At 39.1% G+C, this 17,020-nt stretch overlaps 1 protein-coding gene across 1 annotated transcript; it reads right to left on the bottom strand.

Moving 5' to 3' along the window:
• Nucleotides 1-1,760: 1,760 nt before the first annotated feature.
• Nucleotides 1,761-16,490, bottom strand: C6H5orf46 (chromosome 6 C5orf46 homolog). The gene is made up of 4 exons (XM_011716096.2): nt 16,247-16,490; nt 11,100-11,244; nt 6,407-6,464; nt 1,761-2,059 (listed from the first exon to the last, which is right to left on the bottom strand). Exons 1-3 carry the CDS (start codon nt 16,359-16,361, stop codon nt 6,416-6,418), a joined length of 309 nt encoding a protein of 102 aa, XP_011714398.2. The 5' UTR covers nt 16,362-16,490; the 3' UTR covers nt 1,761-2,059; nt 6,407-6,415.
• Nucleotides 16,491-17,020: the final 530 nt, after the last annotated feature.

Genomic DNA, 17,020 nt, shown 5'->3' with positions numbered 1-17,020 from the left:
AAATGGAATTACTCTATCTACTCAGCATTTCTGTAAAAAGCTAGGTGTAAATTCCCTCAAGTACTTGAGTCATGATAGAAAATTTGGGATTTGGGACAGAATAGTGATGATGTAGATTGTGTCCTCAGCATGTCACAGGGGAATACTCTGCTGGGAGTTAGACACACCTGGTTGGAACTCCCATGTAGCCTCTACCAGTTTTGGTATCTCAGGCATGATACCAATTAGCCTCCCTGAGCCTCAGTTTCTTCACTTGTCACATGCAGAAAACAATGCCTCCCCAACTCAATTCAATCACATTGCGGTTATGAGGTTACAAGGAGATAATAGTGCAAAAGGGTCGCAAAAGAAAAATTCTATGCAGATGAAAGAGATTCTTGATCTTTAAGAACAGGTGTACCTGCTGGCTGCAGACATGGGTCTTATTGGAGGGTAGGGGAAGAAGGCAATGAAGGGGAGGAAGAGGAAATGCACATTGTAAAGCAGTTGGGAAATCTTCAAAATCTCTATAGATCATTGGAGATCTTTGTCGGCGACCTGTTAGGAATTGACCAAATCCCGTATTGATATGGCACTTTCCCAACCCCCAGCATGAAAAAGTGATTTCGAAGTGTACAACACACAGGTGAAGATAAAGGCAGAAAATGTCTGGTAGAGTGTGTTTCTCACATATAGGTAGTGTATTAATTTAGTTGTAGTAAATGCGTTATCCAAGCAGAAATCAGTGAGTCAATATCGGAAAAGAGATTTTGCAGCCACATTTGTTGGGGAGAAGCAGTTTGTGTGCCAGATACTGAAAATAATAGACATCCTAGGTAATTTAGTTAAGTGGGATGTGATATTTGAAATTGACACAATCCCTAGAAAATGCAGTGTGAGTTGTCTGAATTTACTGTGGAAAGTAACATGCATTTTTCAACATTTGGTAGACATTCACTCTTGGTTTGTCTACCTGTATTATTAAAATTCTTTTTGCTGCATGCAGACCTCTTCTGGCTAAGTAAAAACAGGAAGACAGACAAAGAAACAAAAGATTTATTAAACATACACTTGAGTTACTTCCAGAGTTTCTGTGTTTGGGAAGGACAAAACCCAAGATAGTTTTTGAGAACTCAGCAGAAGCAGCACATAGAAACATAGAAACTTTATTCTAGATTCGATCACTGCTTTAATTGGCATCTTGCTCCATGTTAAGATTTCAGTCTTGTCTTACTGTCTGCATTAAATAATTCCAGGAGAACACTGTATTTCTAGCTCTGCCGTCACATTTTCCTTCTCGTAAGTGGGCAAGAACCACAGCCATGGCTGCAGAGGATCCACCTCTGTGTAATAAGGTGGTGGCATGAAAGGGCTGCACTAAACATTTCGAGGACTCTTCCATCCCTGACACTGCTATTCTATGAGAAAAATAGTGACTCTGGGGGAAGGCAATGATTTTACTAATTTTAAAAAGTCGGTTTTTAAGTTTACTAGCATACGAGAGTAGGCTCAGAGAGTTTTAAAACACTTTCCAAAAAAGATGTGTAAAACTTTTAACTCTGAAGCTGCATACATTTTTAGGAGTTGAGAGCTTGTTTTGAGGTCAGGTTTTATTCCTCTTTCTGTCACTTATTGGCTCTGTGAATTTGAACTTGCTACATTATCTGGGCTTTAGTCCTCCTATTTTGAACCATTCTTTGATTATCCGTTTGAATATATAAACATATAAATATTCACCAGGAGATATATATATATATATATATATATATATATATATATATATATATATATATTTGCATCATTAAAACTTTAAACATGGCCAGAAAAAATTACTAATAGCAACACGAATCTTCTAAATCAACTATGTGATCCCAAAGCGCCATATTTATTCTAACTTTCTAAAAGCAAAAATGCAGTCGGGGTGTTCAAAATGAGTTCTGTTTGGTTGAAGCCAGAGCCTGAATCCTGAGAACTCGCTGGGAGTTGCTTTGAGGACTCTGTCCTGGAGGACTTGTGAAGCAGAACTGGAAAAGCAGGATTTGGCTGCTCTTGGATTGTCCAGGAGCCACATGGGTGTGTCCTTTGAAACACAAGTCAAAGAGAGGAAAACAATTAACAAGTAGAGAGGATTTAAGATGTTAAATAAGCCAAAAAACTTTTAGCCTTTTCCTTAAAATTTTTATGCTTCTGCACTATAAAATAGAAGAGGTTTCATAATAAAGTCAACTATAATACATATTTAAGGAAATAAGCAACAACAACAACAAAAAGAAAAATTCTAAGTGTATAAAGAATCAGAAACAAGAATGAAGGGAGAATGTGCATTGAATAAATCCCTAAGGATAAGCTGAGTCACCAGTTTTACTGACTTTCTGGATAGATAGATGATGAAAAAGAAAAAACTAAGTCACATAAATCTTTTCTTTTTTTGAGACAGAGTCTTTCTCTGTCACCCAGGCTGGAGTGCAGTGGCACGATCCTGGCTCACTGAAGCTTCTGTCTCCCAGGTTCAAGTGATTCTTCTGCCTCAGCCTCGTGAGTAGCTGGCACTACAGGAACCCACCACCATGCCTGGCTAATTTTTTCGGCTTTCACAGTGTTAGCCAGAATGGTCTCTATCTCCTGACCTTGTGATTTGCCCGCCTCAGCCTCCCAAAGTGCTGGGATTATAGGCATGAGCCATAGTTTCACTCTTGTTGCTCAAGCTGGAGTGCAGTGGCTTGATCTCAGCTTATCACAACCTCTGCCTCCTGGGTTCAAGCAATTCCCCTGCCTCAGCCTCACAAGTAGATGGGATTACTGGCACATGTCACCATGCCTAGCTAATTTTGTATTTTTAGTAGAGGAGGGGTTTCTCCATGTTGGTCAGTCTGGTCTCGAACTCCTAACCTCAGGTGATCTGCCCGCCTCGGCCTCCCAAAGCGCTGGTATTACAGGCGTAAGCCACCGTGCCCAGCTGTCACATAAATCTTACAAGCAGAAAAGAGGAATCTGACTTTAGGGAAGGCATTTTTTTTTCTTGCCTAATTTCTAAAAGAAAAATTTTCCATAAGACTTCATGAAAGGGTTACAAGTGACATTGTGGCCAAGGGCGGTTTTGCTCATCCGGTGCATTGGAATTTCCTGTCTGACTTACTTATTCCTAGATCCCTCCCTCGGAAGCTCTGACGGAGCCAGTCTAAGCACAAAAATCTAGTGTGTCCTGTAGTAGATTTTGTCTTAATCTAAAACACTTGTATAGAAATTAAGAATTCATAAAGTGACTTTCTATCCATTACCTCTTTTGATAATTTTAGTAATCTAGTGAGATTCATCCAAATTTGTTTTTATGCAGGAAAGAAAATTTATACTTAAAATATCAAATGACTTAAGACACAAAAAAAAGATGACTTGAATTCATATGATTTTAAACAATGCAGGACAAGTGGAGTTAAAATGTTAAGTCTATTGAAAATATTAAGTTCAGTAAAAATCATGTCAATGTTGTTCAGTAGAGGTTGAGAGGCTCTCAGATGAAACCAGGTATTCAGTTATTGGATATTTTTCCAAATACTGTACCTCTCTCTACTCATCATATCAGATAGTGTGTAGAATCTCTTCTCTCAGAGTTCACCTTATTTGTAGAGCATTCATAATGCTCATCCTTTCCTCCAGATATTCTTTCTTATCTTTTCCAAGGCATTCCCAAGGCCCCTTTATACATAACGTTATCATTTCCTTCCACAGTTATGAGATACACAGAGCTACGTGATTGCTGAGTCCATAAACTTCTCAATAGCCAGCTAGGTTTTCATTTTAGTAGCATTGACTGATTGACATTGTAGGTATGGATTAAAGAAGAGTTAAAGAAACTTGTTAAAAAAAAAATAACGGGCCGGGCGCGGTGGCTCAAGCCTGTAATCCCAGCACTTTGGGAGGCCGAGACGGGCGGATGACGAGGTCAGGAGATCGAGACCATCCTGGCTAATACGGTGAAACCCCGTCTCTACTAAAAATACAAAAAAAAAAACTAGCCGGGCGACGTGGCGGGCGCCTGTAGTCCCAGCCACTCGGGGGGCTGAGGCAGGAGAATGGCGTAAACCCGGGAGGCGGAGCTTGCAGTGAGCTGAGATCCGGCCACTGCACTCCAGCCCGGGCGACAGAGCGAGACTCCGTCTCTAAATAAATAAATAAATAAATAAATAAATAAATAAATAAGGGAAGGATTGGCTGGGTGTCGTGGCTCACGCCTGTAATCCCAGCACTTTGGGAGGCCGAAGCGGGTGAATCACTAGGTCAGGAGTTCAAGACCATCCTGGCCAACATGGTGAAACCTCATCTCTACTAAAGAAAATGCAAAAATTAGCCAGGCATGATGGTGCACACCTGTAGTCCCAGCTCTTGGGAGGCTGAGTTAGGAGAATCACTTGAACCCAGGAGGCAGAAGTTGGAGTGAGCCAAGATGGCGCCACTGGACTCCAGGCTGGGCACCAGAGTGAGACTCCATCTCAAAAAAAAGAAAAAAAAAAAAAAAAAGATCAATGTTGACATAAGATCTATCTATCCAACTATCTATCTTAATTTAGGAAATGCCAGCTGCACGCCGTGTCTCATACCTATAATCCCAACAGTTTAGGAGGCTGAGGTGGGCAGATCACTTGAGGCCAGGAGTTTGATACCAGCCTGGGCAGCATGGTGAAACTCTGTCTCTACTAAGAATACAAAAATCAGTCTCTTCCTTAGTTGCTTCCTTCTCCTTAGTTTAATGTGTTTTTTTTTTTTTTACATCCCTAGAGTGAGCCATTCCTCTCGGCTCATCAGGGCATCTTAAGTTGATTCATGCATCAATTCCAATTTTTTCATATGCAGTTAAAAAAATATGGTATTAAGATTCCCTACATTTTAAAAATTCATAAAGAGAAAAATGGGGCTCAGGCAGGTAAAGTGGCCTGACCATGGTTACATAACCATTAAGTGGCTGATTTAGAAGTTGAACTTACATCTTGTCTATGTCTTCTGCTCTTTCTGCTCCTTCATGTGGCCTTGCCTATTGGACTACATCATAGACCAGACCTGTAGGATGTACTCTAAGAATCTGGGGTGTGGGGACCAAAAATTATAGGTGTGTACCAGAAGCCTGAATGAAGGTAAAATATTAGGACACCTGCGAGAAGAGGAAGACTGTTCTCTGAGAAGATGGGAATGAAAACATACAAACAGAAGTGACTGAGTTTAAAAGCTTAATTGGCCTTAGGGTAAGAGTCAGGAGTGTCCGGGTTGGGTATGTTTTGATTTCAATACCCAAGCCTGATTCTCATCCTTAGAAGCAGATGGGAAAGGGTGGACTAAGTTCTGGGGGAATACAATAGTAGCTTTCTGAACTTACATTAATCACACCCAGATTATGAAATGGAGCCAACAGGGAAAAGGAGTATTTCCAGACCAGATCACAAACAGAAGTTGGGAAAGGCCACACTTCCTGAATATGCATATAGAGTAACTCAACTGAGCAAAGGAGCAGTGTTGTATTTCTATGAACATCTTGAGGTATGTCTTAGATTGCTTAGCTTAATCATTATTCTCCGCTGCCTTCTCCTATACTATTCTGCTCTGTTCTCCAGTAGCACCATGGCTTAGAGATACAGCACAGGCCCTGGAATCAGGCTGCTTGAATTCAAATTCTGTCTTCCTCCTTTATTAATATAGCCACATTAGCAAACCTCCCTGAGCCTTTATGTCCTTATTTATAAAATTTAAGAATAATAATAATCCCTTGCGTAGGGATTATGAATTAAATTAAATACTACATAGCACTTAGTCATTAATCACTTAGCTTAATGCCTAAAACAGAGTAAGAACACCGTTCATACCAGTTACTAATATTACCAGATCTAACACTTCTGTTTTTATATTTCAAGATGCATTTTCAGGAGAGAACTGAGTAGGGAAAAACAAGTATTTCTGAGCACTCAAACTATATTGTTTGCCTATAAATCTAATTGCGTGAGATAGAAAGTTTGTTATCCTTTTTCTTTGAATTAGGTTCAGCAAATTTCACTCTTCTCATGAGTAACTAATGCATGACTACATGGGTCCTTAGATTGTTAGTGCATGCTAGCCCTCATTTCACAGGCTGAACTTGTACAAAGCAAGTTCCTAGCAGAGTTGTGACAGGAACCAGGTCTCCAAACTTGCCATCCTTATTCACTTCATCTCACAGATGTACCTCCTCTCTTAAGAAAATTTTATTATTAGAACCTTGTACATGATAAAAGTACATTCATTTAAGATTAATTTTAAAAAACTACAGTAAGAATTTTTTTAAATATACTTTTTCTGCTTGTAGGTAGACATGGGTAACCAAAATTATTAAATAAAACTAGACAGACCCTTTTTCCTTTGTCCAATACACTGTTATTTCAGTTGTAAATTTTAAGTGAAAAATCACCTGAGGATGTCACTTTGATGAATGCTTTCCTTGATTATCATCAAATTCCATAAATCCTCTTGAGAAAAAAAGAGAAAATAAGAATTACAATTCAGACTGAACAGGAGTGTTAGAATGATCACAAAGGTGCTGTATAATGTTTGAGCCATACTGTTCTTCTCCAGATTTTTCTATGTTAGAAAGAAATAAGACCTAAAATTTCCACATAGTTCATAGTGGACAAGCAATTTATGCACAAGTATCTTTTTGCACCTGCCAACAAACCCATTAGTTAGGTAACTGTTCACACGTAAACTCCATAAAGGCATATATTTTGGTATATTTTTTCAGTAATATATTCCCAGCACCTAGAACAGTGGATGGAAAATAGTAGAAATTAATAAATATTTATTGAATGCATTTTTATTGTCTCTTTTTATGTGTGAGAAAACCTTTGAAGCTCAAAGATTAAACAACCTGTCCAAAGTACATGGCTGGCAAGTTGCAAAGAAAAGTTAAAAACTTGGCTCTCCAGAGTCATTACTAAATGCTAGAAACATTATGCCCTATGGCTTAAGGACTGGGTACCAGGATATCTGCTGAGATTGTAAAAGATAACTAAAATGTGGTTTGTGAATTATAGTCTAGTAGAGAAAACAGACAACTCAGATACAAGTACTTTAATATAATGTAGGTATAAAAGTTGTTTTGAAGATTTCTGCAAAGCATTATGAAATCCCTGAACATGAAAAACTGAAATTTCTGATGTCTGTGACTTTTTTACAGAATTCGTTTCTGAATTGGGCTCCAGAAAATGATGAGACTTGCCAAGTGAACAGAGTGGGGTTTTGGCTTGGGGGCTAGGCATTTTCAGCAGAGGAAAAAATCACATGCACAGATATTGGGGGTTTATACAAACGTGACCTGCTCTAAAATGAAACTCATTTGTCATTGGGCTTAAGGTTGCACAGGTGAGAAATGTGACCGAAAGATACACTGGCATCAGAGAAGGACCTTTGACATCAGCCTAATGCATTTACTTGAATTTTGGAGACAATGGAAATTCATGAAAAACTTTTAAGCATGGCAGTGATATGACCAAATTTACATTTTTTGATATAAGTTCTGGTAGTAGGTAGAAGATGAATTGGTGAGGCAGAAAGAAAGTGGAACTTATTAGAAATCCAATAAAAAGAGAGAAAGAAAAGAGTGGAATTTATTAGAAATCCAATAAAAAGAACTTGGGAAAGAGATGATGAAGGACTCAACTTGACCAGCTAGTCAGTGGAGCTGAGAAAGAGAAATGTATATAGGGTGCATATACTTATACCCGAGGATGGCATATAAGGTAGAATATTCAGCAATTCAATGAAGGTGGTGATGAGCAGGAAGGATTTGAGAAGATCCTTAGGTTTCTGGATTCTGGGTGGATGACGATGTGACTTAATGAGATATGGAGGAGGGTTTTGAGTGAGATGATGGGTTTAGACCAGTGGAATTTGAAACAGTAGTAGAAAAACGATGGAATTTTGTAGCAAGCAATCAGTTATTTCATCTGGAGCTCAGGAAAAATATTGCAACAGAAATGTGAATTTGAAGCTCATTAGATTATAGGCAGTATTCCCAATGTGTAAACTGCAATGCGAAAACCCAAGCACATTTGGAATTCTAAGGAACAATGACATTTGGTGGGCAGGTGCATGAAGAAAAGTCAAATAAAAAGAATGAGAAAGAATGACTAGTGGTAGAGAGAGAACCAGGAAAATATGTCATGGAACCCACAGGGGGAAATATTTCCAAGAATTAAGGGCTCTCAAAGGGTGAGAGGAGTTAAGAATATGTATATTTTTCAGAAAAATGATGAGCAAAATGCAGTCTAGGTAGCTCCGAGGTAATCCAAAAGCAAGTGGAGAAAACAATCCAGTCTATTCACTGTCCCCAAAGCCTGTCTCTAGCATTTATTATGCATCTGACACACCACTTAGGCATCAGACGTATTGGAGTAAATAAAGTAAAATTCTCACCTTTATGAATCTTTGTTATTCCTCTCATTCTCTCTTCCAAATCAAATCTTGTTCAGTCATTCAAGGCCAACATTACATCTTGCCTTTGCCATAAACACTTCCCTAAGCACACTGGCCCCACTGACAGCTCCTTTCACTGGAAACTGCCTGTGATATTTGGCTGACATTTATCTTGCCAGGCATTTTTAGTTATTGCATTGTGCACTGGCTTATGTAATTTTACCATAAGGACTGCAAATTATTTGAGGAGAAGGGGTTAAGAGTCTAGATTTTTCCTTCACAATCCGTGTCCCCGCTTTGTACATGTTAAGTGCTTTAGCAATACTTTCTGATGTCTCCTCCTATCCTCCACCCCCTATTTTGCTGATGGTCTTCCCTTGAACAGGGAATTATGGGTATGCCTTAGGTCCTGGCTCTACCACCCGCAGATTTATCTCTTGAGCAGACATTGCTGTGTCTTTGAGCAAAGATCCTTCAGGATTTCTCAGTCAGATTGAGGTAGATGGGCTTTAGATCTCATCTGCAATGTATGTTTCCTTAATTAATGAATTCAAGTGCCTGACACTCACTATACGGCAGGTACTGTGCTCTTGCAACCAGTCAGGTGATCTGGTCTCTACTTTCACTTAGCTACTTGATTAAAAATGAATAAGTCATTTCAGATGATAACAAACATTATGACACTGTAACAAGGTAAAGTGAGAGAATAACAGGCAGTGGGAATGGAAGAAGACAGTATTAACAAGAATGATCCTAGAATAGTTTCTGAGGAAGTGACTTTGAGATTAGCTGCAGGCCCAAGAACTAGTCATGAGAAAACGGGAGTATTTTAGAAAGGAGAGAGAGCAAGGGAAGAGAGACTGAGATGGTAATAATTTTTAGCAACAGAAAGAAGGCCGTTTACTCAGAATATAACGAGGGAAAGGGAAATCAGAAGATGAAGGGCCATTTCTGAGCCTAGAGTGAACAGCAATTCTTGAGCATATCACAGAGTCAACTCTTACGGTTAACACAGAGAAAAATGTCCTATTTTATACTTGCAAAATTCCCTAGGGAAAGAATGAAAAGAATTATTAGTGTTCTAACTCCTTGCTTTGCTGTATGAATGTAACAATACTAATTCAACTGGAGCCTAATCTTTAGTTTGTATCGAATGGGTGGTGCTCCTATTGTTGGCCTATGGCTTTCCTTCTTGTTTACATTAACAATCTTGGAAAGATAACAGTTGCAAAAGCACCCACAATAGGAAATGTAGCAATTCTAAAAAGCACCTGTGAGTTTTAACTATTTGTGGAGAAGGATTGCCTGTAGAACACTGCCCAATCAGATGACAATCTATCCCTTTAAGCAGATGAGAGATTACAAAACCCCTGATTACTCCTACACGGAAGTGTTTCTTAATCTGCTATTGGTTAAAGACCCCTTTGAGAATCTAATAGAAGTCATAAACACTTTCCCCAGGAAAATGCAAACAAACAAACAAACAAACAAAAAAACAAAAAAAAAACCACACACACTGACACAAAATATTAATAAAAATGTAAAGGCTTTCTGGAACTTTAAGGCCCATCCATGCAGCCCAGAACACCTGATCAAGGCATGACTTTCGAAAATTTCTGTATATCAGAATTACCTGAAAAGCTTGTTGAAAACCATATCCATGGCCTTGTCCCCAGAAAAATGCAAAATGGGATGCAGAAATCAGCATTTTAAAAAATAAATTCCCCCCAAGGGATTCTGTAACAGGTGGATAGACCACACCTAGTGAAACTCTGCTTGAGGATCTATATGGGGGAAAATTAGAGAGCAGAGGCTTAGAGCGATGGAAACTGAAAGCACCTGGAAATTCAGAAGAGTGAATTTCCTCCTGGAGCACTGAAATTCGGGAGATTAATATTGGAGAATAAAGCATACAGTGAGGTAATAGTGTCAAATCGAAACTACGTAGGCAAAAATAACATGTATTGGGAATTAGACACAGGCTTGGAAGCAGGCAGAGCACATTGGGAAGACTCTGGGATTGGTGATCGGCCCGAAGGCAGTCCCTCATGATGAAACCAACACTCATGCTGAGAGGTTCTCTCGTTTGTCTCTAAAGAGAGGTTATCTACTGTCTCTGCTAACCTTCTTGAGCTACTCAAGCTAGAAAATATAGGCAGCATTCATCACACCTGTCACTAGCGAGCGTATCACTACCTCTTATCTTCATCACATAATCACAGTGCTTACCTGGGGTGGGCCATCTATTATTTTAACTTTACAGTTAAAATATGAGCAAATAGAGGCCTTCAGAGTGGGAAGGCCTTGTTCAAGACCACCTAGTAAAATAGCACCTGAGTTAGAATCAGAACTTGGCTTTTCATTCCTTACTCTAGTGCTCTTCCTCCTCCCTATTTGGTCCTGAGATTAATCTAGGGCTCTTCCTCCTCCCTATTTGGTCCTGAGATTTAAAAAAAAAAAAAAATCCCATATGGAAACACTTGATAGGAATGTGCTTTCCCCCAAAAAGTTCAGGGCAGTGAATTCAGATGCAAAGTATATTTTAAGTAGGGCAACATTTTTCAATGAAAAATAACACATTTACTGGTGCCACAAATTATGTTTTTCATATATTTTAATGCCATGTGGTCATTGTGTGGTCATTATGAAGAGAGAACTGAACAAAAAGCAACGTTTGTCTCAGTGCTTACGTGCTCCTGGACATGGAGCGGAGGATGAACTCAACTGCATTCTCAATGATCTCTGTGCCCAGGAGGTTTAGGAATTTGGGGAAGTCTGGCTTTGGATCTTTGCCTGAGTCGTCTGGCTTGTCGTCTGGCTTGTCTGGTTTGTCGTCTGAAAAACAGAACAGAATCTCAGAGGTGATTCTCAGCAACAAAGAAGGAAGTCTCCTTTCCGTGTGGGGAACTCTTGGGATTCTTTCTGACCCACTCACTAATTTCATAGCCTTATATGGTTATATTCATCGAACATTTAATGCCTGTCTGGATAAAATCTTCACATGCATTATCTCATTTATTTGTAAAAACAAACAAATAGACCGACTGATGTTGATACTTAGGTAGACACTGGCACTGCCTTGTGAGTGAGAAAAACAAAGTTCCCAGAAGCTAACTACTTATCTCAGAGTTAAACAGATAGTAAGTGCCAGTGCCAGGACTGACATACAAAATGTCTGCTTTTCCATATGATCTCCATGCCCATTGTAATAATAATATTAAAGATAAATTATCAACTGGGTGAGGTGGCTCATGCCTGTAATCCCAGCACTTTGGGAGGGTGAGATGGGAGAATTGCTTGAGGACAGGAATTTGAGACCCTTCTGGGTAACATAGTGAGACTTCCATCTCTACAAAAAGTAAAAAGTAGCCAGGTGTGATGGTGCACACCTGTAATCCCAGCTACTTGGGAGGCTGAGGCAGGAGGATCTCTTGGGCCCAGAAGAAGGGACTATAGTGAGCCATGATTGTTCCACTGCACTCCAAGCCTGGGTAACAGAGTGAGACCCTGTCTCTAAGAAATAAAATAGATAAATAAAAATGAAACATTTGTTGAGTACATGTCTAAGATGATCTACATGGATTGTCTTATTTTATCATAGCAACTCTACAAGGTAGGAACAATTATCCCAATTTAAAGGTAAAGAAATATAATTTGAGAGATGTTTAGAAACTGGTTGAAAGTCGCAGTTAGTAAGTGGCAGAAATACAATTCAAACCCATGTCAGTTTGGCATTAAAACTTGGATTCTAAAGTACTCTATGATGAGCTGCACAGTCTTTGATGGAAAAGTTATACAGTTTGCACTTCTTTTAGAAGATTCAAAATAGTATAACAACAATGATGACAAAGAAATTCTATCACTTGCATATCACCTAGTAGTTTCGTAAATAGTGATTTTACAAATGTTGTGTAATTTTACCCCCTGAGCAATCTTACAGAGTATGCATTTTTTTTATCTCACTGAACTGAGAAAGTGAAAAGATTAAGTGGCTTACGGAAGACCTCACAGAGAGTAAGAAAAATGCTGAGACGACGACTGCAGGCCTCTTACACTAGATTCTTTTTTTTTTTTTTTGAGACAAAGTTTCACTCTGTTACCAGGCACAATCTCTTGCAGTGGCACAATCTCGCCTCACTGCAAACTCCATCTCCCAGGTTCAAGTGATTCTCCTGTCTCAGCCTCCCGAGTAGCTGGGACTACAGGTGCTCTCCACCACACCTGGCTAATTTTTTTGTATTTTTAGTAGAGACGGGGTTTCACCATGTTGGCCAGGATGGTCTCGATCTCTTGACCTTGTGATCCATCTGCCTCGGCCTCCCAAAGTGCTGGGATTACAGGCGTGAGCTACCACGCCCGGCCCTCTTACACTAGATTCTTAACCACCCGTTGGAATGAGGGCCAAGGATCCAGAGTGAGGTCGATTACATTCAAGATCCCTTGTGGGCTTTTTGACTTTGCTTGGTTGTCTTTATTCTCAGGAGATGAGAAGAGATGGAAGAGTAACAGTAGCTACATGTGATCTCCCCTCTGAGCCCTGGTCACAGGATAAAGTGGGACCTTTATTTTTTAATTTTACTGTACCCTGACAAGTAATGTTACCAGACTGGGTAAATAAAAATACAGGATGCCTAGTTAAATTTAAATTTCAGATAAACAACAAATGCTTTTCTAGTACTATAAGAATGATCCATGCAGTAATTAGGACACACTGATGCTACTGGTACTATAAGAATGATCCATGCAGTAATTAGGATACACTGATGCTAAAAGATTATTCATTGTTTATCAGAAATCCAAATCTAACTCTGTTTCTTGTATTTTATCTGGCAACCTCAGTGCAAGTTTTAACTCAAGAAGTCCCAACTTCTAGACAATGTACCCCTGACTTTGGATAAAAGAGATGTAACTACCTTTTGTGTGGAGGCTGTCAAATTACGTCAAAAACTTTACATCTATATTATATCCTAAAATGAAAACTATCAGTGAAAAAGATTGGCAGACAATTCTATGAGCATTTATTGTTTACTACGACACAACTAAAGATTTGATAGAAGCACCAGTTTGGGACTTATAATCAAAATCAATATACTAATCATTACCTATTCATATATCCGATTATTGGTTCCTTCATTCAAAAAGTATTTTTGAGCCTACTTTTTTAATGTTTTATTTTTGAAACAGGGCTTCACTCTCTCGCCCAGGCTGGGGGGCAGTGAAATGATTATGACTCACTGCAGCCTCAACCTCCTGGGGTCTAGAGATCCTCCCACCTCAGCCTCCTGAGTAGCAGGGACTACAGGCATATGCCACCACAGTTGGCTAATTCTTATATTTTGTGTAGAGACGGGGTTTCGCCATGTTGCCCAGGCTGGTCTCGAACTCCTGGGCTTGAGTGATCTGCCCACATCAGCCTCCAGAAATGCTGGGATTACAGGTGTGAGCCATCGTGCCTGGCCCGAGCCTACTATTTTGTGCATAGTTATGCTAGAAGTCAAGGTAAAAAAAAAAAGACAACTACAGATATGACCTTCACATAAAGTGCTGTGCAACCTAGGTACTCAGAAGGATTGGTTTGTTTTTATTGTGGGAAGTAGGTGGAAGCAGAACTCATGTGTAAGCTGCCTATTGTGCAGGTACTGCACCTGTGCTTTCAGCACATGCCTTAATCGTCATTCAGCTCAGTAGTGGTATCACAGTTACAGGAGAGAAGACAGATGCTCAGGTAAATTAAATGACTCACCTGAAATCACTCATCTAGAAAGTGGCTGACCCAGGGTTTGAACCTAATTTTTTCTTAACTCCACAAAGCACATTATTCACATTGTATAATACAACCTCCAAACAATTGTTCTGTAAAGACACTTGCCAAGGGCAAAGCAGTAATTTCTTGCATGAAAGATGAGATATTTTCTCCTGTTTTTCTATCTGGCTACTTGCAAAATAAATTCTATTGACTTGTTATTTTAATATGACACTAAAAGCTGGCTTTTCAAGATGCAAGAAGCCTGGGATTGGAGTGGGTGGAAATCAAAATCTTGGCCTTAGCTTGTGAACCCCATATATATATTGAGAGGTATTAAAGTGTGATGGATTGCATGTTCTGGAGTCTTATAGACCTGTCGGATTCCTGCCTTTAACAAAAAATTAGCCATGTAACCCTGCACACAGTGCTTAACTTTGCTATCTCTCAGTTTCCTCACATGTTGTCAGGATTGAGAGATATTTTACATAATATATATACACACCCACATATATCTATATCATATATACATACGTATATCATATATATACCACTTATCACAGTACTAATCCCAAGGTAAACTTACCTTATATAAATAAATAATAAATGAAAGAATAAATAAATAAATAAATGTTCTGTGTTTTATTGTTACTACTACTAATAATAGCAACAAAATGATTTATAATTCACTTTCTCCTCTAGTGCTTTAGAAGATAATATAAATTTTTAAAATGCTATTAAAATATCAAACAATTTATATCCTAGAAACAAATCTTCAAAGCCAATAGTTTAATATTTCCTTTTTTCAAGTATTATATGGGATAGCCTTTATTTACAGTAAATACCTCGTTGAGTTTCTTAGTGAATGTGAACATAATGTTCTTAACAAACAGTATTGCTGATATTTGTACAGTTTTAATAGTTTGCAAAGTAATTATACAAGCTTATTCATTTGACCTGGTAAAGTTGATAGTTATCCCATTTTACAGATAAAAAAACTGAGGTTCAAAGCAGTGAACGGATTTAACCAGTTTCAGAGTCTATAAGAGACAGGGTGGCGAATGGTCTTGGTATCAGAGCTCACCTTTCACTTCACTGTAGTGATTTCTTTAGGAGTAGAATGGACTTAATAATCTCCCTGGCCATATCTAGAGTAATTCTGTTGTAATGTCTGCCTGTGTGTTGTTCAGCCAAGTTACATTCAAAGGATTCTTTTACTAAATGTTTGCACTCTCTCTATTTTCTGGTCTCTCATTCTGAATGGAGCTCACAGTCTTTTGCAGACAAACAATAAATTAATTAATGAGAAGGCAGCATACAGCATGAGCTTCCATGTGCTTGGAAAAGGTGGGAAAGAAGTAGTTGCTCGATAATAGTAGAAACAATCTAGGAACTTAGGTTTCACTCCCAGGTGCCACTTCCACCTGTATGTATGCTCAAGTAACTTGCCCTCTGCAAGCTGAGTTTATTAACCTGTAAAAAGGAAAATGACAAAACTGTACATGTTTACATCATTGGATTACTGTGAGAACCAAATGAGATTGTACATGACAACAATAGCAGGTAATATTTATTGCATGCTTATTATGAACCAGGTACTCTTCCAATTTGTTTCATTCCTTTTATTGAATTTTCATGATAACTTTATGAGAAAGTTAAATGTCCCCATTTATATGTGAGGCCTAGAGAGATTGAATAGCATTCCTAAAGTCACATTTCTGGTTAGTGGTAGAGCCAGGTCTAGGAGTTGTATTCCAGAGTACATATTCTTCACCATTGAATATCATTAGATATAATTATCAAAAAATAAATGCCAGTCAGCTGCCGTGGAATTTATACTAGAATAGTGTCGTTATATCATAAGCACATAAAAAATTTCAAACTTCATACATCCACTGAAAATAGAGGCTAGGTTTTTATTAAAATCCTACTATCTTTGTGTTAGAAGATATACCTCTTGTCTCCCAGGCCAGTGCTCTTTCTGCAGTGCCCAAAGACCCCTTCTTTCTTTTATGTTCTGAATCAGTGCCACCAGCTTTCTCTAGTCACTGCTAACTACTGAACAATTCGTGGGCTGTGATCAGAAGTACTTACCTGCATAGCAGGTCAGGATTAAGACAAGCAGTCCCAGGACAACTGTCAGGCGAAGTACTGAGACAGCCATTCTGGTAGCACTGGGTATTGGTGCAGATAAATTGTTCAGATACATCTGAAATGTTGCTCCATTTATAAGGCATAGATACGTGACATCATCTGCTTTGGAATTTAGATTGTTGCACAAGATGTCTGCACAGCTTGCTTTCAGATCTGTTCTAATGAGCCATGCCCTATCATTCAAACCAAACATTTTTCAAATAGGGAAAGAAAAACCCTCTTGATTTCAAACATTTGTATCTATAAAGGGTTCTGGAGTGAATCTCTTGAGGCTAGTTTCAAGGCCAGCATTGATAATTAGAGGGATATCAGGTAGAATTACTCATCAATGCCAAGCAGCAGGCAACAAATCAGATTGGCAAGGCAAGCCTACTCCCTCCCTGTACACTGTGTGCCTTCCCTCATGCTCTGGGACAATCCCTTGTTCCCACATGGGCAAGCCCTTTCACACCCCATCCTTCTGCTCTTGTTCTTCCTTCTTCCTCAGATACCCTCCTCCTCGTCTCTCTTTGGATCACTCCTATGTATTCCTTAGTTCAAATGGCCCTTCTTTGTGAAACCTTCATGATAACCACTCCACCCTTATCCAGGCGGAGTTTGTTACTTCATCATCTGTCCTACAGCACACTTGACCCCATTGTATAAGAACTAAGTGTTGGCTGGGCGCGGTGGCTCACACCTATAATCCCGGCACTTTGGGAGGCCGAAGTGGGC

The sequence above is a fragment of the Macaca nemestrina genome, chromosome 6, assembly GCF_043159975.1.
Source record: "Macaca nemestrina isolate mMacNem1 chromosome 6, mMacNem.hap1, whole genome shotgun sequence".
Lineage (NCBI taxonomy): Eukaryota > Metazoa > Chordata > Mammalia > Primates > Cercopithecidae > Macaca > Macaca nemestrina.
The sequence above is the reverse complement of the archived record's forward strand: the minus strand, read 5'-3'. Positions and strand labels throughout refer to the sequence as shown.

What these genes read in the sequence shown, in the direction of transcription:
- C6H5orf46 (XM_011716096.2), bottom strand. Translation starts at nt 16,361, where the DNA reads ATGTATCTGAACAATTTATCTGCACCAATACCCAGTGCTACCAGAATG. An exon ending in AATCCTGACCTGCTATGCAG is followed by an intron (nt 11,245 to 16,246) that starts GTAAGTACTTCT and finishes TCTGTTTTTCAG; the next exon opens with ACGACAAACCAGACAAGCCA. An exon ending in CGCTCCATGTCCAGGAGCAC is followed by an intron (nt 6,465 to 11,099) that starts GTAAGCACTGAG and finishes TTTTTTCTCAAG; the next exon opens with AGGATTTATGGAATTTGATG.